Here is a 27,472-nt window from a genome sequence, read left to right on the forward strand (position 1 = left end):
TAGGAAACTCAGATACTGTTGCAAATTACTTCTGAAGCCTTGAGATTTCAACCCCTCACCAACCTACCTACCACCACTTTGGAGGGCAAGTGGGAACAATGTTTGTCAGCTGACTTCCTGGATATATTATAGATAAATACCATGACAGAAGAATTAAGAGTTGTTATTATATGATTATATTGTTATGACTAGAAGATAATGAAGGAGCCAAGTGTATATGCCAACCATTCCTGGATGAATTCCCCCCACCTTCCTCTGCACACCTCTTTCTTTGTGAAGAATACACTGACAGGTTGAATTTACAAATGCTGACCATGTCAGCTGGTACCAACCAGCCTATTGGGCCATTTTCAGGGCATAGGAGTCCATGGTGTTGAAAGGGAATCGGGGAATGCAAAGTTGATTACATGATGGTTTTGGGGTGTTCCATTCTTCCCTTTTTAGGCTACAGGATTTGGGTGCTCCATCCTTCCTTTAGGCTACAGGAGTTTGGCCAAGGGGGAAACCATAAACTGTGCAGCTGCGCTGTCTTTACCGCTCCATCATCAGCTAGGAGTATTGCACATTTGGGTGGTGTCAGAGGATACTGACAATTCCAGAAAAGCAATTCAGTACAGAATGGCATTCATTGACACCAAACATGCATTGCCTTGGGTTCCCCTGGCACTAACCCAGCTTGGCACACCCACGACAGGCAAGTCATTGCACAGAAACCACAGCATGCCTCAGGGGGAAGTCAGGGTGGCTAAGAGCCAAGCAATTTTAATGTACAACCGCATTTTCAGATTCATTTGCCGCGGAGAACAACATACTTACCTCACAGGAGGGCACAACAACCAAGAAATGTGAAGAACTGCCAAGAGCAGGAGTTGACATATGTCAATGTGTTGGAGCGGGGCAGAAACAGTTCCAATGGACTTATATTTTAATTTATTTATTTTTAAAGGCAAGCCACCTTGGGGATCCACCTTGATCGAAGGCAGATTAAAAATTAAAGCAAAGAAAATACAGCGTAATTTTGCAAAGTCCCCGAGCCTCTGGAAAAGGGCTGGGGCAGAGGAGAGTTTTGAAAAGTTACGTACTGAGGTGTGCTGCAGAGTATTCATATGGGGCGGAGAGGAAGTGGGGAAGGGTCAGCAAGAAGGCCCCCAGGGCCAACAGCAGGCCTCCCAGGCCGATTATCCTAGGCCGGTGAACACGACTGCCAAAGTAGCTCACAAAGAGGATGAGGACGACGTTGCCAATCTGTGGAGATAAAGAGGGTACAAGTGAGAGGCAGACCTGAAGGATGAAGGCACCAGGCAGTGACCAGGGGTTAGGGTGGCCAAGGGTTCCCTTTTATACAGGACAGTCCTCTATTTGAAAGGCTGCCAGAAGGACCGTCCCCTATTTTGAAAAAGTCCTGCATTTGAAGGGTTGCCTAGTCCGAGCCCAGTTTGAAGATAAAGAACCATCAGAAGAACGAACTAGGGCCTTGACATTCCCCATCAACAGTACCTAGACAGCAGAATGAACAGGCACACAGGTTGCTATGGTGAAATATACTAAATTGCCATTTAAATTTTTATAATGATTTCTAAATTTACCTTTATACATAAAAATTAACCTATGAAGGTTGTATGCACATTGGCAACTCAGAAATGGCCATTCAAGTGACCACGCAGGACAAGGTTGTAGCTCTGTGCCTCTGCTTTTACTTTGTTGAAACAGAGTGGCATGGCTGAATGAAACTTGGGGCCCAAATCACAGCAGTGCCACAAGAGATCTCCCACTATTCTTGCTAGAGATTAGAGCATTCTTATATGTCAGCCTCCAGAAGTTTTGGACTGCAACTCCCATCAGCCCCAGTAAACATGGGCAATGGCTGGGATGATGGGAGGTGTACTCTGAAACATCTGGAAGGCACCATGTTGTTATATGGGATGGTCATGGCAGAACTGGAAGGGTAGCTTGGTTCACTATGATCCAAGGCATTTGTATTATTTGCTTGGCCTGCCTAGCGAGGCCTTTTCAGGCTACGGCAAATAATCAGGATGATGAAAAACAGGAATAGCTCACAGGGCACTGTGTACAAAGGGAGAATTTTGTCTTCTGTGCTAAATCCTCAACATCCTCCTCCACCCAAGATCAATTGAGGGCTTGAAGAAAGTAAGTGGAAGAAAGTAAAAGATACAGGTTAGAGTAAAAGATACACATTAAAGTAAAAGATACACATTAGAGCATTTCGAAGGAGTGAGGGAAAGATTAACTGGATGACAAGGGAGGAGAGATTATTGCAAAGAGTAAGGGCGACTTCACATACCACCAAGTTTGTTTGTTTGTTTGTTTATTTATTATTGCATTTATATCCTGTTTTTTTTCCTCCAAGGAACCCAAGGCAGCATACATAATTCACCTCCTCTTCATTTTATCCTCACAACAACAACAACCCTGTGAGGTAGGTTGGGCTGAGACTCTGTGACTGGCCCAAAGTCACCCAGTGGGTTTTCATGGCTGAGTGGGGACTAGAACCTGGATCTCCCAACTCCCAGTCCAACACTTTGGCCACTACACCACACTGGTTTATGATTCAGTATTTGACGATTCGCAGCAGCATGTGTGAAGGATTCCATTGAAAAGCATTGAGTTTGAGGTGACCGGGTCTACCTGTGATCAAATAATCAGATCTGTGAAGACACATTCACACATGCAAGGCACTGCTTGATAACTGTAGCAATCAAGAGGTAAGCATGCACGTGTTGAGCTGGTGGGCTTCCCGTTGCTGTATCTGCTTGGCCACTGTGGGAACAGAATGCTGGACTAGATAAGTCTTTGGTCTGATCCAGCAGGATTCTTATGAAGTTCTTATGTTAACTCTGCCCTGGGTGAAACCAAGTGCTACGTTCATTTAAAAACAACAACCAAGCACGGGGGCATGATTTCTTTAAAAAACTCATGAGACAGATAGGAAGGTTTCCAAACGTTAGAATTAAGAGGCCACAATCTGACCTTTATTGAAAAGCGCTTAAGCTGAGCATGGGAGTCAAGAAAAACCACAAGCAAAAACATGGGGAAAAACAAAGATATCCGTGCCCTTAATCAAAGACATTTTCCCTCCACGTTTCACCTCCTTTCTTTGAAATGCTCCAAGGAAATGATTAATGATGGGGTTTATGTGATAAAAGAAAAGGAGAGCATTAGATACAATAGACAAGAAGCATGACAGCCATAAATATCTACAATAGGGAGAAAATTCCCTATTAGTATCAGTTTCTTATAGAAATGCAAGAGATCCGAGACTCTAAACATAAAATATTAGTAACATAACAGCAGTATGCCCCTGTAGCCGAATGCAATCTTTTATTTTGATGTCCACTCCAGCAACCTGTGTGGAACTGCAAACTTCCTTTTAAACACAGTTTCCACCAAATCATCAGAAGTGAAGTCTTAGATTTGACCCTGATCCCCTTCTTACCAAGTCTGGAATGTTTAGCACCCCACACCCACCCCACCCCTGCCCCCTCGGGATAGATTTTGTTAATCTTCCATATCCAAATAATGGCTGAAAACATCATGAAAGGACCTAGCATTCATTTATGCCAAATACACTTCTGAGTAATGCAGACCAACACAGTTCATTTGAGGATGCTCTCCTGCACCAAGTAAGAATTTGTCCCATGCATATTTCAACACATTTAAAATACATTTTAATTGAACATTCTTGAATGGTCCGTATTGTGCAAGATTGTAGACATGTGATTCAAATCATATTTCTTTCTCTTGGTGTCTGTTAAAGAGTCTGGATGTTAGGATGTGTGTAGCTGGAAGTATGTGGATTTAAAGTTTTGGTCTGGACCAATTTCCCTGTTTGTTGTCGCAAAACCTCTACATGTTGCATGAGATGTAATTGTTGGGCAGAATTGTGTGGGTTACATAAAGTTACAATTATACTGCCTTGGCTCAGGCTTTAATATAAACGTAACATTTTAAGCTACGCTAATTGTGCCCAAGTTTCCTTTCGGATATATTTACATGGGCTCCCTCCCCTGTCTGGTTTTGTGGCTTTTGGAATGGCTCTAACCAATAAATGAGAAAAACTGTATAATCCCAGAAAGAGCCAGGCAGGGGAGCCCATATAAAAGCATGAAAAATGCCTTGAAGGAAATGCAAATATATTTGGACAGGATGGCAAAGATAACTACATCTGGGTTGGAATGAATATTACCACATTGAAATGCCCAGAGAAGGACACCACAAACCAGACAGTTGAAGGAGAAGAGACTTCCCACGTACAACACATCTTTTTTGCATCAAAAGTATTTAGGGAGTTTATGTGTCCCTGCTGTGAATGGGGAAATATGCTTCAGGCCTTTTGTTAAAAAGGGCACCAGAGTCTGTTTGTTTGATGACGTTCTGATACATTCATACTGGAAGCTTTCTACTGATTTTTAGAGATGTGAGTGGCCAGCCATGAGCGTGCTATAAAACACTTGTTTAAAGAAGCTCATTGTCTAACAATACACTCGAAGACAGCTTTCCCACAGCCATGCTTGGAAAGATAGGCACAGCATCTTCCATTTTGAAAGCACAGAACCGTCACTATATAAAAGCCACATCCTGGTGGAAGCAGGTGTCCGTTGTGACTTTGCATGCAGAAAGTCCCAGGTTCAATCTCAGGCATATCTAGGTAGGGCTGGAAATGACTCCTGCCTTAAACCCTGGAGAGCTTGTTCTGGTCAGTGCCAACAATACTGGGCTAGATGGACCAAACAGTCTGATTCAGTAGAAGGCAACTCCCTATGGTCCTGATTTACTTCTGAGTATGCAGGTTTAGGATTGCACTGCATAAGTCCATTTTCCTGGCCATCACACAACCCTGATAGCAAGCTGCTCACACCAGGAAGCCACAACATTGCCTTTCCTATCAAACTGAGCGAACCAGGAGTTTACAGGGGCATGCGAAACACCAACGTTCTCAGAGTTCTGTGCATACGGACTTGCCTCCCATGACTGCCTCCACTTGAGGCAGTAGCAGTGCATCATCAGAACAAGGAGTCTGGCAATGGATCTCCAGGGTTTCTGACATGGTTCTTTCCCAACCTTACCTGGTGGTGCCAGGGATTGAACCTGGGACCTCCAAAACAATCCACTTCAGTCTTAGAGGTCTCAAAACCAAATTCTACAATAATCTCTTATAAAATGGCTCCAGAGTTGACCATAGAGAATCCAGATCAATAAGGTCCATTGCACTGCCTGACAAATCAATAGGAATGTTTTAAAATGTGACCTGGTTTCACACATGTGCCACAGCAGAGCAGGGAGAACAAATATTTGTCCTTATTTTTCTTTCAGCTGAATTCTAAGAACATAAGAGCAGCCATGCTGGATCAGACCAAGGGTTCATCTAGTCCATCATTCTGTTCACACAGTGGCCAACCAACTATTGACCAGGGACCCATAAGCAGGACATGAGTGCAACAGCACCCTCCCACCCATGTCCCCCAGCAACTGGTGTACACATGCTTACTGCTTTTGCTAATGAAGGTAGCACATAGCCATCAAGAATAGTAGCCATTGATAGCCTTCTCCTCCAGGAATTTATCCAACCCCTTTTAAAGTCATCCAAATCTGCGGCCATCAGTATATCTTGTGGTAGCAAATTCCATAGTTTAACTCTTGAGCTGTGTGAAGAAGTACTTCCTTTTATCTGTCCTGAATCTCTCACCAATAAGCTTAATGCAATGACCCTGGGTTCTAGTGTTATGAGAAGGGGAGACAAATGCCTCCCCTTTGAATATGCTACCCCATCCGTAAAGGCGCCCCTTCACTTTTTCTTCTGCAGGTTAGTGCTTCTGTGGTGGCTACTGCAGGTAGGAGAAATAATCCTAGAAACTGCAGTTTTGGAACCCTGAATGAAGTAGAAAACTTGTGCCCAAAAAGAATCACGCTGGAGACTGCAAGGGGTGTTGAACTTTGCATTTTGTCCAACCGATCCCATCATCCCCTTTACCCGTGGACATTCTAAATGAAGTGCATTGGAACCTATGCATTTTTGTACTTGCAGTCTTGAGTATCTAGAAGTGGTTGATGCTGGGGACAAGGGAACTGGGCTAGAACTATTGGTTGCTCTCTCTCTCTCTCTCTCTCTCTCTCTCTCTCTCTGTAGCAGCCCTTGGGGAATGGAGCGGGAAGCGAATGTAAACAGATGGACAATGCAGTTTAACTGCACTTCTGGTCTCAGTTAATGTGAGGCTTTGGCAAGTCCCTTTCTCTATGTGAGACAACATTGCTCACCCGGATGGCTAACCACTAGCCCTTGGAAGCTGGTTCTGCTCCCTTTATGTTTGTGCCAGGACCAGAGGCACATGCTTATTTCAACATGCCCCCCACCCCACCAAAAAACATTTCATGCTTCCGCCAAAGTGTGCTGCGTGTGCTATTAACATGCTGACAGCACACCCTGTACAAAGGCAGCAGTGGCCTCGCTAGCTAATTAAAACACCTCTCATTCGTGTTTTCCCCTCCTCGAATTTGATAGCAGACTCCAGCTGCTTTGCCAGAAAATAAAAATAAAAAATAAAAAATAAAAACCAAGCTTAAAATCAAAGCTGTCCTGGTTCTGAGTCATGAAGAGCCAAGTTCCAACATGAACACTACTTGAGCAAAGCCAGAATGATATTATAGCAGCAGCTACTGCAAAACAAGACCACATGGGGAAATCCGAAGTCAAGGACAAGCCTACCATTGGTGAGTAGATAGGATGGGAGGTGGGGAGGCTCCTACTCACTGCCATGCTGGCAAAAATGTGGCTTTGCACGTTCTTGTGCATTTGAAATGGGAACAGCCAATGGTGAACAGGACACTGAATCCTTCCAGACCTCTTGTTTACATCTTGCTGACCTGGTTTCCGCAGCCTCCAAATCAATAGACAGGTCCCAACCGTAACTCTGGATTCCATTGACCCTCTGCAGGTTACTGAAAATGGACAGGGCAGGCCAGCTTCAGAACACATCTGCTTTTGTGCTCGTGTTTCTAAAATTGCCCAAAGCTACTTTTCCACATTGTCTGTGTTTCACAGACAGAACTCCATGCTTGGGTGTACTGCAGGAGATGATGGGATGCAGAGCCGCTTTTGAACCTGGCTGCTTATGCTCCCTCTGTAAGGAGAATGCATAGTGTGCAATAGATTTGAGTCTCTCTACACAGACCTTAAGCGACTGAGCTTAGTGATGGGGAAATGGGTGGTGGTGGTGGTAGCTTCCTCAGGGTGGAAAATGCAACATAGAGAATTCTGCCTGGGGGAAGCAGAAGCTATAGAACAGCCTTCCTTCACCTGGGGTCGGGTCCTTCAGATATTTCCCTGCCATCATGAATGATGTTCAAGAGTGCTGGGCATGGTAGTTCAAAACATCTGGAAGGCACAAAATTGGGGAAGGCTCCTATAGAAGATATCTGAGAAAGGGAACTGGAAACAACTAGATTTGAAGGGTCTTCAGGACTCCAAAATGGGGCTCTGAGGAAGCAGAGCAAAACTGCTGGCCAGGCTGCAAAACTGTTGCCATTGGCTAGGTGCCAACCCAAAGAGATGATGACTACATTCCCCATTGAAGAGGGATTTCTCATGGGAAACACTGACAGAAACTTAATTATGGGGGTACTACAAAAGGCACTGCTATAATATAGTGCCAATCTTATGTCTTGGAAGTTGCAGAGGATGCTGTAATGGTCTGACTCACCCCTCCATAACAAATTGGGGGGTTGCACCTTCTTCAGAGCATTAATGTGTAATACAGCATTACATATTAGATGAGGCATCACTTCTGAGGGCCTCCTGGCAGAACGTGCATATCTATTAAATCCATGGGTGTAGCAGGACTCCAAGTGCAGTGAGGCACAGAAAGGAAGGCTTGGCTCTCCTCTTCCTCAGGGGAATGCTTAGACAACAGGGGGCCAAGGATCTGAGAATTATTTTTCCCCACTGTCCCCTGCCCTCCAGGTTCTTGTTACGGGAAGAATTGTCCTCAATTCCCCCTCCAAAGTAGTATCCACATATTGCTTTTCTTAAAATTGTCTCTTCACGATATGCATATCACAGCTTATTCCTCTTGGCCTCTATAATTCTGATCTCTATAACCTGAGTAACAGTATAAATAAGGCCTAGGTGGGTATGACTTTTTAATGGTGTGCTCCTTTTAATGATGCACTGGTTTTAAATGTTTGAATTAGTTGTATGTATTTTATGGTGTTTTTATTTGTGTTGTACCCCGCCTCGATTCAGAGGGAGAGGTGGGCAACAAATAAATAAATAAATAAATAAATATATTATTATTATTATTATTATTGTTATTGTTATTGGGAATTTTAACTACCATCCCATTTCTGAGCCCACACAGAGCTGCCTGTAAAACGTGGGGGATAAAATTGCCCATACATTACGGGAGACTTTTTGGCTGAGGAGAGGAATAAGAATACTTTGAACCAATAAATAATAATAGCCGTGCTCTGCTGTAGACAACATTTGCACAGGCCCTCAGGGACTAGCTACCCTTGACTAAATGCAGGTCAAAACAGGAGCCATGCATTTGGCTCCTCCTCTGTAATGTTCAGTAGAACTTACTTGCATTTGATGTTACACACACTCACACACATTCCTCCACCAACAGGAAGAACCAATGATGTGAAGCAAGGAAACAGAACGTTATGTCGAGAAGTGCTCCTAAATGTTACAGAGGGGTGGGGAGCTAAACCCATGGGTTGTATCCAACGTTAGTCAAACTTAAGTCTCATTCCTTTCAATAGGTCTACTTTAAGTAAGACTAACATTGGGTACAGAGAGCTTCCACTATTGGGTGGTATAAAAATGCAATAAATAAATAAAACACCCCCATGATGGCTATTTTGGCAGCAGTTGTGCATTTAGCTCTTGTTATACTGTCAAGGGCATGCATGCTCTATAGCATTGGATAGTATCCAATGTTAGTCCAATTTAGAGTAGACCAGTTAAAATGAATGGGACTTAAATTAGTTGTGACTAAATTAAGTCTCATTCATTTCAATGGGTCTACTCTAAGTAGGACTAACACTGGATACTACCCATTGCTTGCAGCCTTCTCCAATGGTGCCCTTCCAAATGTTTTGAACTACAACTCCCATCACCACCAGCCACCACAGCCAATAATCAGGGGCTGATGGAAGTTGCAGACCAAAGCATCTGGAGGGAAACAAGCTGGGAAAATGCTACTCTGTTACACACATACATATATAGGGGGAAAAACATCACATCCTATAGTGCTATTCTAGAACATAAAGCTGGCCACTGTTCATCGCTCTCATCCAATATCTACCTCAGCTTGGGCCCACCTCCACTGCTTCATCAACAATGGCTGTGTAACCATGGATACCAGTTAGGTTTAGGGGAACGCAAAGAATGAGGTCAGAAGACAACTGCCTCTAGCCACATCCTGAATGAGCATGCCTGATGGAGTTACCTCATGTAAACTGGAGATAAAGCCAGAGGACAAACTGGAGAGGCCAAAGCGTTTCTCGATGGTCGTCAGGCTGCTCTTGAAGTAGGCACTGTAGAGGAGCTGGGCCAACTGCAGCAGGCTATGGCAGGCCACAAACACCTGTCCACAAAATGATAAAGAATTAGGGATATGGCCAAGCGAGCCCCAGGAAGCCCCAATATAAGGGTGGAACATTCTTGTACTGGAGATCCTGAGATATAGCCAAGATATTACAAATATAACTATGGTGTGCAAATAAAAACCAAACTCAGAAAGAAAGAAAAAGAAATTGATTATCTGAAAACCAAACTGGTTAGAATCCTGTCACCTATTTTCAGACTTCTGATTCATTTAGGTCACATTTTCAGCTTTCTCATTTTAATGCAAAGGCTCAGCCCTTACTAAAAATGAAATGCAAGGTTTCTGTGAATCCAGGAACATGGTTGTTAAAGCTGAGATCCCCAGCCTTTACACACTACCAAGAGTCATGGCATTCAGAAATGATCCAAATATTGTGACAGGCATTAATGGTGGAGTCTCTTGGCTTTATAATTTAAATGTGACTGACTGACAGGTTTACACAAGTGAGGGAACCGTAGACAAAACATACATTGTGACAGTTGAAGGTGTTACTTCTGACTGACAAAAAGGTCTCTTACCAATTATTATGATTAGTTCCGCTACTGTTTGACACACGGATCATGTCTTCACTGTCTGCTTTTAGCATGAAATGGATGTTTGTTAAAACAAGCAAGGATAGGAATTTGGCATTAGACTGAGCAAGTAGGTCCTGCAACAAAATGTTGAACGTGGTATGCTCCTGCTCAGTTTTCCAGCCAGCCATGCCCTTTTCTAGAATATTCTGTTCCATTCATCCATTCCTATCCACCCCCCACCCCAACATTCACTATTCTGTGGATACTGAGCATGCTGAGTTTCCATGCACTGCTGATAGCTCCCTTTTGTTTTTCTTTTGCCTCATTTTGACTACCATCCTGTCAACACTCACCAGCTGAGTTCGCTATTGGAGGGAGTGACATGGGCTATTAACAAAACATGTTGTTCAATCAAGATGTGGCTTCCTAATACATTAAAGCACAGTCTACCTGCCATTATTTGAAAGAATGGAAGAATGAGATCTACTGGCTAGCACTTACCCAACATAAACATGCCAAATAGTATTTTTTTAAAAAAACGACGATGACAACAACAACAACAACACATGATAGACCATGCTGGAGAGCTGATGGGACCAAAAAGCAATGGGGTGCAGAAGAAGAAATGGCAACAGGGACCAGGGGAGGAGGAAAATTCAGATCAAAAGGCAAGGAATTTGTGTCAAGGAGGGGATTAAAACAATGTAAATAAAGAGTAGCCTGCTGAAAAATACACAGCTTTTTCCACCATGGTTCTTTAAGCATAAGAGGAACCTTCCTGGGAAGACAAAGCAAGAAGGTGTGCTGTGCCGAGGAAGATGTAGGGCATTTTTACACAAGGCATTTATTGTGTGCTTGTGATTGTTCACTCACATAAGTTCGCAGGTCCTTTTCACGTCATCAACTTCCAGTGCCTCTCTTATCTTTTTTTAGGTTTATTCTGCCGTTTTATAAATCACCAAAAATGCAGTAACAACCCCACCACTACCAAAACCAGCCATCAAACAGGTCATGTAAATCACAAATTGCACAATATTATAGAAATCTTGCAACATCACCTACTGCCTGTATAAATGAAACAACGTGGAAAATGAGGGAAGCACGTGTATTGTGCCCATCGTAAAACCGCAAAGACTCTGGGAAGATAAAGCCACAGTAAGGTTGCAGGATTTTTCCTTAATGTACAGGAGCTCATAGACATGGCCTGTGTTTCAGCTACAGAGTTATCTAATTGTTCTCTCAAACAGCGTGACATTGCTATTTGTCATCAAAGTGTGTCTCACCTGGACAAATTTCCAGAGGAGCATTAGTGGCAAAGCAGAAAGTCTAGGAAGTATAGAAATCTGAGAATTCCTCTTTCATCCACATGTGACTCGATCAACTGGCCATGTATGGATGAAGGAACAGGGGAGGAGGGGTGGAGGGATATACCTATGTGTCAATACATTGTGTTCCTGTAATAAAGTATTTTATTGGTGGAAGAAAAAATGATTACTTTCTTCCACTTCCTCTACTTTAAAATTAAAAAAGCCACACTTGTGGTAAACAAAATGCTGCCTATTCAGTAATGAAACATCCCTAGGGAGCCCTGAAGACTTGTTCCACCTGACACTGTGAACCTCCTCATGACAAGGGTCTTGATCCCTAATTTAGACCATCCCAACAGCAACAGCACTGCAATTTCATGGAGCAAACCTGCCTGAAGTGTCTTGTCTCCTTCGAACAGCAAATAAATCTTGGCTTTTAGCTTTGCCTGGCATCCTGGCTCGCAACAGTGCAGGAAGCTTGTGGTTGGGTAGCTTGGAGTCTTACATAATTTTAATGGACAAGCCCACAACTTTTCTTTGTTCTGGAATATTTGCTAAGGAAAAGGAACTGTGAGGCTCGGGGGCATTTGGTGAATGAAGTAGTGAAATCTTCTTCCTTAACTGAAAGCTGACTACTAGGAAAAAGAAAACCTCAGCCTCTGGGGAGCAGTATTTATTCCTTTACAAACTAAAGGTTTCTGCAGCTGTTTAATGACAACACCACGTATTATGACCAGATGATATGACAGATGCGTGATCGTTATTAGTTTCTGAATATTGTAGGAGAGACAGCATATTGTAGGCTGGAAAGACATTTGCATCACGTTTACAAGCTTGCTAGGACATTTTTCATTAATCAATGGAGTATGCAATCTAGTGTGCCACCCCCCTCCAAGAATGACCGTGGGAACAACACTACATCATGATGCAACTTTGTTCCCATTGGGGCATTCTTTACAAAATAAGAAGGCAACATGGTTGGAGTGTTCTGCTATTGCTTGATGTGACGGCCAAGGATTTTTCCATAAAAAAGAAGATAAAACCCTTGTCCACCTTATAGACAAGGACAAGCCATCCCCATCAAGAACTGTTAGCATTCACAAAGCCCCTGGAAATTACTCCAGTCTGAAAAGTCTTGGGCCAAACAAGTGCTAATTTATTATCTAGCATCAACCCATCAATTTCTTTCAGGGGCAGGACAGTACCTTAGAATAGAGCAACTAAAATGATCAATGGGCTGGAGCACCTGCCCTATGAGGGAAGGTTACAACAGCTGGGATTGTTTAGCTTGGAAAAAAGGAGGCTAAAGGGAGACCTGATAGAAGTGTACAAAATTATGCACGCTGTGGAGAATGTGGATAGGGAGATACTAAAATACCATAATACTAAAACCCGGGGTCATCCCATGAAGCTGACTGGTGGGAGATTTAGGACAAATAAAAGTACTTCTTCACACAGTGCATAGCTAAACTATGGAATTCACTATCACAAGATGTAGCGATGGCCATCAATTTGGATGGTTTTAAAAGGGGGTTGGATAAATTCCTGGAGAAAAAGTCTATCAATGGCTACTAGCCCTGATGGCTCCTACCTCCAGTGGATACTGGAGGCTTACTGCCTCCAGTGGAGGCAGTAAGCCTATTTGCAGCAGTTGCTGGAGAACATAGGTAGGAGGGTGCTGTTGCACCATGTCCTGCTTTGTTAGTCCTTGGCCAACAGCTGGTTGGCCACTGTGTGAACAGAGTGCTAGATGGACCCTCTGTCTGATCCAACATGGCATTTCTTATGTTCTTAGAATAACCAAACATCAAAATGGTAAAATCATCAGCAACAATGGAGAAGCTTCCCAGGACATGATCTGAGGATACACATAATGCTGAACTTGCTATAATGATGCATATAACTTGTTGAAGCTAACCAGATCTGTGTCTGATCAATTCTAAATAGGAGACTACCTGGGAACCCCATCTATGCCAAATTGAGTTTCATGGTTTACTACAACTTATTAGATTGTAAGCCTATGCGGCAGGGTCTTGCTATTTACTGTGTTATCTGTACAGCACCATGTACATTGATGGTGCTATATAAATTAATAATAATAATAATAATAATAATAATAATAATAATAATGGTGGAGTAAGAAAGGTAGGATATAAAATGTACTAAAAACAACAGGGAGAACTTGAGACTCGGAATGTGAACAAACATAATGACCATAAATTCGGAACTATCCCCATAAAGATCTGTGGCCTTTCTACCCATTAGCATTCCATCCCTCAACTTCCCATTGCTGTTGACAGACCTTAATGAAAGATAATCACTTTCAAAAACTCTTTATGCATAACACAGAGCGGGGATTCCCAGGGGTCATTGTCACTGTTCCAACACCAATGTTGACAATACTGTTTTTGGAATATTGTACTGAATTGAACTTCCTTTAAAAAATAATAATAGCATGACATTTTTGTTTATGCAATGACAATTTTAAAAAGCAACAACACACACTTCCTTAAACATAGCCATCATTGGGACAGTCCTATCCCTCCCAAACCCTTAACTCATGTAACGTTCAGCAGATATAACAGAAAAGGAGAGAGAAGAAGGGGGAGGGAACAGGAGAGGAATGGAGATGAGACAAGGAGCATGTAGTACACAGGAGTAGAGAGATTTGCAATTCAAAGAGTTTCAGGAACTCAGACCAGGTAGTACTAATTCAGTGCTAGAATCACACCTGTTAAATGATATAGTGGCTGTTTTGGCTTATGCCCCAAAGGCACAAAATAAGGCAGACAGCCTTTTTCAGCACCGAGTCCAAGAGGAGGTTAAAAACAGAATCATATCTGTCTACTCAGAAGCAAGCCCCATTAAATTCAATGGTGATTACTCCCAGGTAGATGAGCATAGGACTGCCATTTATTTCACAGAAAGGAAGTTCTGCACATCCTGGAGGCACCGTAGGCTATTCTTTGAGTGTTTTCATCTATATATTCTGTGGAAATGGAACTTATTCTGTGAGATTACATACATACGCACCATAGAGGGAAGTGAACATTTATAGGGTGACCATTTGAAAAGGAGGACAGGGCTCCTGTATCTTTAACAGTTGTACTGAAAAGGGAATTTCAGCAGGTGTCATTTGTATATATGGAGAACCTGGTGAAATTCCCTCTTCATCACAACAGTTAAAGTGCAGGACTAAAATTCACTTATGAATGCAATTTTTTTAAAAGATAAATATAAAAATGAAACCAGAAGCATTTTTGCTAGGACTTATGGACAACCAATTCAAAGAAAAAGGAATGTTATTTTTGCATATGACAACAGCGGCTAGATTACTATATGCGCAATACTGGAAAAAGACCCAAGCACCAACAATGGAGGAATGGCTCCTCACGGGGATGGAACTGACAGAGATGGCAAAACTTACGGTGTTCGTAAGAGAAAAGTCAACAACTGCATTTGCATTGGATTGGAAACCCCTGATAGAGTATATATAAGAGTTGCAAAAGAATGATCTATTTGTGTGTGGATTTTCTATATAATCTGTGGTGTTTTATGTAATACTGGGCTGGCTAGAGGGTAATAATTGACAGCTCACGTCTGACATGGAGATTGCCTCAAATAGATTACGGCCTTATGCATATGTGTTTTTTATTAGATGTACCGTTTGAGATGTTATGTAACCTTTTTATTTTGTTCCCTTTCCCCTCTTCCCCACATGCTTTGCTTTCTGTAGAAAATAATAAAACTATCGACTCTGAAAAACAACAACAGTTAAAGCTGCAGGTGCCCTGCCCTCTTTTAAATCTGGTCACTCTAGTATAGTTCCTGTAGCTTTTAACTGTTGGGATGAAGAGGGAATTTCACCAGGTTCCCCATATATACAAATGACACCTGCTGAAATTCCCTTTCCTATGCAACTGTTAAAGATACAGGAGCCCTGTCCTCCTTTTCATATGGTCACCCTAGTTTAATGTCAATTTAAGGAAAGCTAATGTTTGCGATACCCCAAAGACAGTAGTACAGAACAGGCTCAGGCTCTGGGATAATACAGCAAGGTCTGCAGGAAAAAGACGTGTTGGGAAGCTGACTAATGGATATCAAAGAAGGAAATCAAAGCATTTTCAAGATCTGGGCCTGGGCCAAAATAACAGGCACTGGAGTTTCATAACCATGTCCAGACCAGAGCCTTGGTTTTGTCCTTGGAATCCAAAATGTTGCTACAAGAGCGTCCGCTTCCTGCTCAGCACTTTTTCTTTTTGAATGTTAAAATCTTTTGCAAAACAGATATTTGTCTTTTTAAGTAAGTGTTTAAGGAGAAGGAGAAAAGTTGCTAGCTTTTTAGTGGCGTTAGTAAAGTCATGATGAGTGGGTTTTATTAAGCAGAATGCTATTAGTTATATTACAGATGCCTAAATGCATTTCAAGTTGCCTCCTGTTTGATTTATGACTTTTTAAAGTCTTCTGTGAGGATGAAAACTATTTTCTAAAAACACTTGAACAGAACACTAAAATCTCTGTAAGTAGGCCACTCTGAAAGGAAGAATTAATATTATTATTATTTATTGAATTTCCATAACGCCTCATAGCAGAAGGTCTCTGAATGGTTACAAAGATTTAAAAAACATTAACATACCTTATACAAAGTTTAAAAACCATTTACATCACACACACACACACACACACACTATACACAGAGAAAACACGTATCTAAAAACAACTTTGAGCAGTCAACCATAACCATAAGATAGATTCAGGATGGATTAAGAACTCATCAGATGCTGCCAAATGTTTGAGAAAAGGGTAGGTTTTAACCTGGTGCCAAAAAGAGAATAATGGTGGCACCAAGCAGGCCTCGTCAGAGAGTCATTCCACACTTGGGGGGCCACCACTGAGAAGGCCCTCTCCCTAATTATCGCCTTATGAGCCTTGGCTACAAATACAAACATCTTTGTAGCCAACTTTTCTCTGCATCAAGAATGAACAACTGGTGACTCATGGAATTGGCCACCAGCTGGTCATTCTAATTAATTTGTTGTATATGTAAGAAGTGGTGAGATCTAAAAATTCCATTGTTTAACATCGCACCTATCTTTGGTCTGGCCATCTCCAAGCACCTGTCTCCATAATTGTGGCTCAAACTACACATGATGGCAGCACCCCAATCACATATAAAGTGTGAGTGTATGTAATTTTAACGCAAAAGTAGACACACAGTGTGGGGCTTGCTAAATCCCCTCCCCCTGCTCACAGTTTATTTCTCTGCTGTTTTGCCTCCCCCCACTCCCAGATGCTCTTCTCTTTAGCCAAGTTCCAATAGTGGAAGTGAGCTCAGCTGGGAGAAAACCACTTGGGGGAGCAAAAAGTCTATAGGAGTGGGCAGAAAGCTGCTTAAGAAAGGGCTTATAAGAGTTACTGAGATCATGTATGTGCATACATGTTCTTAGTAATTCTTATAAGACCTTTCTTTCCATCATTTTTACCCAACAGTTGATTAAAATTCAAACACACCACAAAACTGACAAATTGATTTAACATCGGTTCCAAGACTTCCCATTCATGTGTGGGTAGCAATAATCATTAATAACTGTTTATTATATAATATGGACAGTATCCAGTGCTGCCACTGCACTTACGCCATTAATGTAGTGTTATCATAAACAACCTCTAGCGCACCTCTGCTCTAAGGACCCAACCTAATGTGGCATCAGTCCCAGGGCCTGGCCTGAAGGCACATGATGCAGCAACCTTGCTGAAGCTAAGCTGCTGTGTGTCTAGTGGGGCTATTGGTCAAGAATGTCATCTAGACGGCCTTCCGTTCCATGGAAGAAAGTCAAGATAGAGATATAATAAATAAACCTGACTGCTTAGGAAAACTATGCATACTATATCTTGCATAGGGCAGAATCTGCTGCTCCGCTTACACAATTGATGTAGTGCTAGTGCAAGTGGCCTCTAGTGCAACGCCATGGGTGGATGGGTTTTACAGGGAAATCTGTCATGCCAGCAACACCCTTGGTGTGGAGAGGGGATTTAGCTGACCTCCCCTTCTGGAGAAAATCTAGAAAAAGTAAAATCAAGAAAGGGAGGATGTAGTACAGAAGTCAAAGTTGGTGTGATTTATCATCATCAATATTTATATCCCATCTTTTCCTCCAAGGAGCACAAGGTGGCATATCTGAGCCTCCTCTCTATTTTATCCTCACAACAACCCTGTGAGGTAGGTTTGGTGGGAGTCAGTGACTGGCTCAAAATCACCCAGTGAGCTTCATGGCTGAGTGAGACTTGAACCCAGGTCTCTCCAGTCCCAGCTCAATACTCTAAGCACTACACCACCCTGACTCTCTGATATCAGGTGGATATTAGGGCAGCGAGTGTCAAAAAATGGTGGAATAGTAAACAAAAACGAATGACCTCCTTGGTAGGCCTTCGGCGAAGGAAAAGGGCTCGTAAGGTTGGCACCAGAAGTATGTGTTGGCTCTGCCATCCCTCTTACCCCAATAAGTTCAGCCGAATGAGTTGGAGGTTCCTCTGAATAAAGTGCAAAGAAGCCAAGACATCAGCTTCTGCTGATACAGGCTGGTACATTTCCAATGAACCCGTTTCTCTCCATCAGCAGCATAAACTGCAGAGCAACATTTGTGGTTTTCCTGAACTATAAGGCAAGAAAAAGCAATACTCAGAAATACACACCAGAGGATTACCGGAGCTGCTGAGGCTGGGATCTGCCAGTTAACCAGTGTAGCCATTATGTTGTTTGTGCAAATGGACTGACTCTCGGCCGCAACATTCCATATGAGTCGGCCCAGGAAATCTATCACCTATTAAAGAAAGAAACACTATGGCAACAGGAGGTGGCTCCTCTTCATTGTAGTTAAGTGACCCTCGGATGGCAAAACCCTCTCAAGCCAAGTCATGTCTTGACATCAGGCAAACTTCAGACATATTCAGACAAGTTGTAGAAGGCTTAAAAAGAAGCAGCAGCCCTGAGACAAGCACCCATCATCCAGCCAGCACATTCATCTGTGCTTTCTTCAGTCACCTGTTAATCACCTCGATGTTTACTTTAAGGATAACTGAGTGATCATGACTGCAGGCTGTTTATATAAGCTGCTTAACTCCCTTCTAAGCCACAATTTACTTTTTAAAATGGGAGAAGGTTACACGTACACCTCCCCCTCTGTAGTCACAGATCTTGTAAACCCTGGTTTTCGGGACATGGCACCCTACAACCTATGGGTGCTTCCAGGCAGAGAGCTCCAAGCTTTATCAATGGAAAGAGATTGCACAGCTATTCTGTCTTTCCCACCTGAATGGATTTTTTTTCTGGTGCAAAAGAGATGGAAGCGGCAGTGGAAAAACATGGAAAGGAGCCCTTGTCAAATTCCATCACTGAGGCAGGGTGACTGTACAAGAGAAGCTGCCTGGAAACACTCTTAGACCAGGATTATTGGGTGTTGGGTGCTAGGAATGGGTGCTCCATCTGTGTAGTGGTCAGAGTGTTGGACTGGGAGTTGAGAGATCCAGGTTCTAGTCCCCACTCAGCCAAGGAAGCTCACTGGGTGATTTTGGACCAGTCAGAGACTCCCAGCCCAACCTACCTCATAGGTTTTTTGTTGCGAGGATAAAATGGAGAGGAGGAGGATTATGTATGCCGCCTTGGAGAAGAAAAAAAGGCAGGATATAAATGTAATAAATAAATAAATAAAATTCAAAGATTTGCTTTCTTATGTCACTTCACATAAGACCATACCACTATACTCTATGTTAATCTGTGTGGTATTTAGTACTACCTTTTGGTTCTATATTCATAATCGCAAATGCAGGTTCAAAACCTCACTTCAAAAGTGATAAGGAAATGCTCTAATTTACACTGCTTTAGCTGCCCCAATGGTGAATACAACAAAGTGCTGGAAAATGCTAGCCGATTGCTCCTGCTGTGAACAGGAGTGTTCCTGGGTTGTTTGCAGACCAAGAACTCTGGCTTCTCTCTCTCCTGACAAGCCAGAGTTGGAGCCCACCAAGCAGGAGTGATTGAGCAGTGTGAACTAGTACGATTGTGACAACCCAGGGTAAAAAACAAAAAACAAATCCTGGTTTGTCTTTGCATGCAAAACTGGGCCATGGTGTTTTCTTTACCATTAATGAATTCTGTAATTATTGTACACGTAAACTTTGGTTTGCTTGCTGATGTTACAACAATGGCGCTAGCTGTCTTCTGCCAAGGTTTGGCAAGTGTTACAACATGGACTCCATTTCATAACAGATGTCTGAATGTGGTCTGAGAAGGGTAAACAAAGTTGTTGACTGACTGACTGTGATATCTAACATAAGCTGAGGGAGAAAGTGGTATACATGATTAAAAAATGCAGCCGATTTAAGTTACTGTGTATACATGACATGCTGTCAGTTTACTGAAAACAGACTCTGCTCCCATTTTTACATGTTGTCATAATATTTTATAGAACCTAAAGAGACAGAATCCAGAACTGTTACTGTTTTGCCTTTCTTCATGATAATTGTGACTGAAAAGATTGCTTTTTTATTTTTTTAAATGTATTCCTTCTCCACAGACTCTTATTTTTGTATGCCCTAAATTTAATATTGTGGGGGTAAGGATTCTAAAAACATTTATATAGAACACTTGTGCCCTAAAAAAAATCCTCATCAAGCAAAACTGTTATTAGAACTGATGAAAATGTCATAAAATAGTAAGCAAGTTTTTGAGTTCTCCAGAATTCTTCATCCGGCTGGATGTTAAGCAAAGCATGGCAGTAGAGGGGGAAGACTGGCCGGGGGCTATGGGTCAGGGTTAAGGGTACTGTTTTTCAGTGAAAGCAGGTTCTTCTTTTCCTATATACATGCAGAGGTCAAGGCACAAAGCTGATCAGTACCACATTGGGATGTAGAAAACAACAACGAAAAGAGTGCTGATTTGAACAACTTGAGGATGAAGCCCTGCCTTCCAGATGTTTTGGGTGACAACTCTCAGCAATCTAAGTCCAGGACTCAGGATTCAAAGTCTAAAACATCTTGAGGGCACCAGGTTGGGGAAGGCTAGTCTAACCCATTGCCACGACTGGGAAATTGGCCACGAGCAGCTGCTTCATTTGCAGAGGAAAAGAATACAGTTAAGCCTAATCATGAGTTGGTGTTTGTTGTCAGTGTGGAACAAAGGAGCTTGAGTGATGGGGAAGAGCTTGTGTTGGCATATTTGTAGTAGCAGATTAAAAAGAAACACCTTTCTAGGCAGCCCTGAAGAGATTAGTCACAGGAAATTTGGGGGGGGGGGGGAGGATGGCGCAGAGGAGAAAAGGTGTCTGGATTTCTCCTCATTACCTTGAAAACAAACCCATGAAACCCAGAGGAAATTATCCTTATCTGCACCATAATTTCTCCACCTTAAAGGTTTTAAATAGTAGGAAGGGATTTGCTGTGTGTGCACATCTACCAAATTGTGCGGAGCTGCAAAAATACTGGCAGACTTGGAAGTCTTCAGGACATTAAAAAACAAACAAAAAAACCACCTCATCAGCACTACAGAGGATGACTTTTGCCACAGAAATCTTTCTTTTTAACAGTGATATAGATCACATCTGTTTTTCACCCTTACTCCAAAGAGCTCAGGGTCATATACATTGATGGGGGCTATCCCACTGTATCTTCACAACAACCCTCTGAGGGAAATTGTTTTGGGAGAAAATGACTGGCCCACAGTCACCCAGTGAACTCTGCGGTGATTTGAACTGCTATCTCCCTAGCCAAAATCTAACTCACATTACATATCAGGCTGGATCCAAACTGTTAGTTACACTTAGCTCTTACTGAAGTCATTGGGAAAGAGCAGTCATGATTTTAGCTTAATTCAAATACGAACTAACTTACAAAAGAACATAAGAAGAGCCATGCTGGATCAGACCGAGGGTCCATCTAGCTCAGCACTCTGTCCACACAGTGGCCAACCAGCTGCCGACCAGGGACCAACAAAGCAGGACATGGCTCAACAGCACCCTCCCATCCATATTCCCCAGCAACTGGTGCGCACAGGTTTACTGACTTAGATACTGGCGGTAACCATTAGCCTTCTCCACCTTAGGATGGATTGAGCCCTGTATCCCATCACTGATTCGCAATTTAATAACGGAAATCTGCAGATAATAATGCACTTGTTAACAGAACACACCACCACATTGTTTATTTGAAATGTTGATGCCTTTCAAATATTTAGATACTGCTTTTTATGTGCGTGCGCTCACACACATGAGCCTATAAGGCAGGGAATAAAAAACCTAAAAGTGGACAAAAATAATTTTAAAAAATTAACACAACAAAACAATAGAATAGCACAAGTCACACCAAAAGATAATCAAAACAATCACTGAAACAGCAACAACAAAAACAAAGAGAAATAAATATTAAATTAAAAGTGTTAGAGAAGAAAAAGATCTTAATCTAATGCCAAAAAGAAAATCGTAACAAAGGTCTCTGTTGGTGGTAGCGGTGGTGGCTTTTCTTTTAAAAACAACTTGATTTTAAAAGGATATTTGACTGTAATACACACAGATACACCTTAAAGCCTATTTCAGTTATTGTTGGGGGCTGCCTACTGGGCAGGTTGGCAGATCATCACAGGTATTAGAATGCAGTAGATGTCATAGAGCTCCGTCACACTTACTTTTTTTCCTAGTACACATCTGCGATTTCCACCTCCGTTTCATTAGTGCGTAAAGTGCTGGTCAATTTCACGTGCGTGCATTGTTGAACTATTTCGCCTTGTTTACCTTTTCACCTGCACCGGCTCGCGCTTCCTGGTATCGCTGCCCCGCCCCACCCTTTCTCCTTTCCCCTCCAATTCATTGGTTCTTGGGGTTGATGGACGTGGGCACCATCCCCCTCCCCGCTCTGGTTTTGTTGTCTAAAGTTTAGCGATTTAACATTTCATCAGCTGGGCTCCTTGTACTATGGGCAAAAAAAAAGGGGGGAATTGAAACGGGTGGATGAAGAATGGGGTTGGAGCAGCGAAAGTCCATTCAACTTACTTGACGCACCGCAGGAGTTCTGCCCCACCCTCCTCTTTCATCAGCAAGATGGTCCTTCAACACACACACACTTAAGAAGAGATGTTCTTTGATATAGCTCAATGATGGCAATACATGGGGACGGAAAGGCAGTTTTATCCCACGTGGAGAAAAAATACCGCACTTTCCCCACCCCAGAAAAACACAGAAAATAGAGGGGAAGAGGCGCGATGACTGCAGGAAAGCGATGATTTTGTGTGAGGATCGTGGGGCAAAATGGTAAACAAGTCAGGACAACAGTGCGATAAAACATGAGTGTGATGGAGCTCATAGCGTACATTATCAGGATCCACTGACCCATATGCACAATCTTCTCTCTCTCCCATTTGGTTCTTCTTGCAAGCAGCTAAACTAACCAGGAACTTACCAGAGTGGGAAAGCTAAGCATTACATCCGAACCTTGTTTGCTGCTCCTCTAATAAGCTACAGTTTGAAATCAGGTTTTCTGGATCCAGGCTTCTTAGAGGAGCAGCAAACCAGGATCCATGTTCAGACAGACGCTTTGTGTGCTGTTGTTTTTTCAACTTGTAAATTCCTGGTTATTTTGCTGCTCTGCTTCTGTAGAGCCAAATGGAAGTGACTAAGCAGCGTGCACCAACACTCTCACTTCTCAACGATAAGCCAGGATTCAGAGGAATTCTGGCTGAGCATTTTCTGCTAATGTGGCCATTGTGTTCATCAGAACTTCCCATAAAGTTGCCAGAATCCATATGAGGGCAGTACCTTTATTAGGCCAACCAAAATGTCATAAAATATAAAGTCTGACAGCTCAGAGAGTGTGAGTGAGTGAGTGAGTGAGAGAGGGAGGGAGAGAGGGAAGTCAAAACATACTTTTGTTTTCTCTTCATGAGAGAACAGGCAAGGGGCAAGGGCAAGATGAGCAGATAGAGGTAGGCGAGAGATCATGATGACAAAGACAGGAGCAGAGTCTAGGGGGCTGTCTATACACGGGGAAAGCACTGTGGTGGCTGCAGATCTGTGATGCATCAGTTAGATGACGCAAGTGCAGCTTCGCAGCCACGAAGCTGCAGACTGAAAAAGTTGGGGATTTACCCTGACTTTTTCTTATCAGAGCAACATTAGTATGGCACTCTGGGGCCAATCCGGGGGCTGTGAGAGAATTAAAAGATGTCTGTGCATCATTTAGGAGGAGTGATTTTGCTTTTCTGGATTATTCCTAGAGATACTAATTAAGATTTATTTATAATTGGGCTGTTATGCCCTTGTGGTATTCTGCTGACACCAAATGTTCCAAAGAAATACATAGGCTTTGGTGAGACTTCGAAGGAATGTTTTGTTTTTAAAGTGCAACACACAGGAACACAGCCAGCTGCCTTATACTGAGTCAGACCACTTGTCCATCTAGCCCAACATTGTTGACACTGACTGGCAGCAGCTTTCCAGGGTTTCAGGCAGGGATTTTTCCAGCCCTTCTTGGAGATACCAGGGATTAAACCTGGGACCTTCTGTATGCAAAGCATGTTCTCTATCACACTGAGCTACTGACCTTCTCTAACACACACACACATACACACACCCCAACAGCTGAGAATGGCTCCTTACATGCCATCATTGCACAAACTTGGTGCAGGGATAGTTCTCCTGCTCAACCAGAGTTTCTGCTGCCTCCGGCCTCCTCTTCCCATTTTCCATGCCTCCATACCATACATTTAAACTGACCCTTTTGAATATATGCTGCTCTCATCCACATATTAAAAGCCCATCGATAAAGGCAACAATAAAGGGAAACTTCCAGATGTTGTTGGGTGCAACTCCCATCATTCCTGCCAGCTGGGACTGATGGGTGTTAGAGCCCAACAACATTGGGAGGGCCCTAGCTTCCCCATCTCCGGTCTACGGGATTGCTATAGAATTATAAACCCTTTTCTTTTAAATCTGCTGCTGAATCAGGTGCTGCTTCTCTCCTTCATTTTGTCCCCAAAACAACCCTGTGAGGAACGTGACAGACACTGAGTGCCTCGAGGCCATCCAAGGAATTTAATTGCCTTGCTGCTATTTGAACCGAGGTCACATTGGGTCAAAGTGCAATACTCCATAATCTGCTCCACTGAAATATGGCCTTCATGGTGGCTGCCCTCAGGCTTTGGAACTCCCTGACAAGAGAGGCTAGGTTGGTCCCTCACGGCTCTCCATCTGCTGGCCTTTGACATGTAACCAGGTCTGTTGGGTTTGGTACTGTTTTTATTCTTTTAATTGTTCTGTGTTTTATTTTATTTTTTAAAAATGGGTTTCAATGTATTTGTTTTATGATTGTTTTAATTAAGTTATATTGCAAATGTTGGTTCTTATTTTTGTTAGCCCACCTTGAGTGCCGTTTTCTTGGTGAAAAGAATGAGGGAAACAAGACAAGAGAAGTCGAAGCTGCCTGAATCTCTCAATCTAAGATGGTACAGTCTACTATCTCTTGGTGACAACCTGGAAACTAACTGACTAGAGCGGTCTTCTCCAAGCGGGTGCCCTCCAGATGTGTTGGATTACAACACATCTGGAGGGCATCAGGTTGGGGAAGTCTGGACTATAGGAAATGAAAGCCGCCTTTATTTTATTCTTTTCACTGAAAAGAATACAAAGCCAGCAATGTCCAATGCTCCCAAGTTTGTGAGTTTGCAATTGTGTTAGTCAACAGAAACAGACACTGTGCTGTATGCAGTAAGCCTATATACACCAGTTGCTGGAGAACATGGGTGGGAGAGCTGTTGCACCCGTGTCCTGCTTGTGGGTTCCTGGTCTACAGCTGGTTGGCCACTGTGTGAACAGAGTGCTGGACTAGATGGACCCTTGGTCTGATCCAGCATGGCTCTTCTTACGTTCTTATATATATTTCTGCTCTCCCAATCAGCCAGTGTTCTTTAGCCATCATTTCATATGCCCTAGCTCATTAAAATTGGCCAAGTCAAAATATGTGGTTGAATTGCTCGTGCAACAGAGCTGAAGTGGCTGCTGGGATGCTTTCTTTGCCTCCTTTTCTCTCTTGTTCAGGAAAGAGGGCTTCTTAGTGCACAACCCGATTCTATTCCATAAGGCTTGAAACATTTCCAATGAAATGGTGTGCAGAATTCTTACCAGTTGGCCAGAGCGTCAGACTGGGGGCTCAAATCTCAACTCAGCCATGAGACTCACTTTGGGCAAGTCACTGGCTAACCTACTTCACAGGGTTGTTCAGATTATTATTTTTGAAGGAAGAAACCCATTTACAAGACCCTGAATTTCTTCAGGGTAGGATGGGATCAAAGGTAATCAATAAATATCTTTAAATGTCTGATGAATAGCAATCATGCTGATTATTTGACTCAGGTTTGCTCCCCTAATTCTCGCAGAAAGATCACCTCCAAACCACAATCAAAAGCACCTATTTAAATGCTGGAATGAAAGTCTCTCCCTTGAATCTGTCACCTCTCGACTATGGCTTGCCCTCTCGGAAAGGGCTGTTTCTACTTCTTCATCACCGCACTGGCTAACAATGGTCCTTCTAGTTTAGTTGTCCAACAGCCCATCAGTTTGTTTGCAAACTTGAGATTCCTCGCCATGTGTATGTTTTCACTCCCACGGCTGGATCTTTTGTACTTCCATAGTTTCGATGTGTGTTTGCTCTCTTTGCAGATAACTACCAAAGCCCGATATCAGTTCCCTGTGAGATTTCGGTTCCCTTTCACTTTTCTTGACTTATGTGCTTATGCAATCCTTTTTTCACATACTAACATCCGAGGCCTTGCCCTCGCTTCCAGTTTCAGCAACCCTCACCTACTATTCCACTCATGCTAATCTTATTTACAGTGACCACTCCTTGGTAAGATCTAAGCATCCAGCTACCTCACCCTCATTCTCCTTAAAATGGATATGTTTGTTCTTGTTTCTCCTAAGTGGTCCAGCGGCTAGGTTTACCTGCTTGCTGTAGCTACCTATGGGCGTGTCCTGCCTTTTGACCAGTTGTCTATGTCAAAAATGCCACTTGACATCTCACTTGAGAAAAGCACCAGAAAAACAAAAACAAAATTCCATTAAACAGCATAGGACAGGACAATGAGTACAGGACAGCACTTTGTTGCATCTTAAGAGCTTAATAAGTTTACTGTAGCACAAAGTCTCATGGTCTAGAGCACTTCTCAACCTGGTGCCCTCCAAATGTTTTGGACTTCAACTCCCATTAGCCCTAGCTAGCAGAGCCAATGGTTAGGAATGCAGGGAGTTGCAGTCCAAAATATCTGGAGGGAACCAGGTTGGGGAAAGTTGATCTGAAGTCAACTGCATCTGGTAAAATAGACTCTAGCCCACGAAAGCTTATGCCACAATAAATCTGTTAGTCTTTAAGGTGCCATAAGCCTTGTGTGTGCTGTAACAGACATGCAGGCCCATCTATCCACATTTACTCAGAAGTAAGTCATACTGAGTTCAATGGTCTTACTCTCAGGTAAATATGCCTAGTACTACAGCCCAACACTGGAGTCTTATGTATGCTTACTCAGAAGCACGTTCCTCTGAGTTCAACAGGACTTACTCCCTTAGTAAGCATGCATAGAATTGGGCTGTAACGAAGCTACAATCCCAAGCCCACTGAACTCAAAGGGACTAACTTTCAAACAAACATACATAGGACTAGGATGTTTACATAGGTACCCCATCCCCAAATAGGGGTACCTTTTGTGATGCACTGGCACATTAAAGGGGACAATGTCTTGTGAAATAAATCACTCATTCAAGGTTGAAACCCCCGTCCCCTGCCACGCACACGTACATGCACGCGCGTGCACACACACACACACACACACTCCGTTAATTCTCCCTGTAGCTCTCCTGCTCCTTCTTTGTATCCAGCTCCTCTTGGCAAGGGAAAGGTAGGAAGTTCTCAGTAATCAGATCTCTTTCATTTGCAGGGATATTTTCTCCTCCAAACTCCCCCCCAATCCTAGCACTGCTGCCAAGCCAAA

At 42.8% G+C, this 27,472-nt stretch overlaps 1 protein-coding gene across 2 annotated transcripts in view; it reads right to left on the reverse strand.

Annotated features, from left to right (window-relative positions):
* SLCO2A1 (solute carrier organic anion transporter family member 2A1) overlaps nt 1-27,472 on the reverse strand; it is a 64,701-nt gene that overhangs the window by 27,027 nt on the left and 10,202 nt on the right. The window contains exons 2-3 of one of the 2 annotated variants that reach the window (XM_063132302.1): nt 9,468-9,605; nt 1,083-1,245 (exon numbers count right to left, since the gene is read on the reverse strand). In XM_063132302.1, the coding sequence (XP_062988372.1) occupies nt 1,083-1,245; nt 9,468-9,605 (301 nt within the window). The remainder of the gene's footprint in view (nt 1-1,082; nt 1,246-9,467; nt 9,606-27,472) is intronic. The other variant, XM_063132303.1, reaches the window with a different exon arrangement.

This window comes from Elgaria multicarinata, chromosome 8, assembly GCF_023053635.1.
Source record: "Elgaria multicarinata webbii isolate HBS135686 ecotype San Diego chromosome 8, rElgMul1.1.pri, whole genome shotgun sequence".
NCBI classification, from domain to species: Eukaryota; Metazoa; Chordata; class Lepidosauria; order Squamata; family Anguidae; genus Elgaria; species Elgaria multicarinata.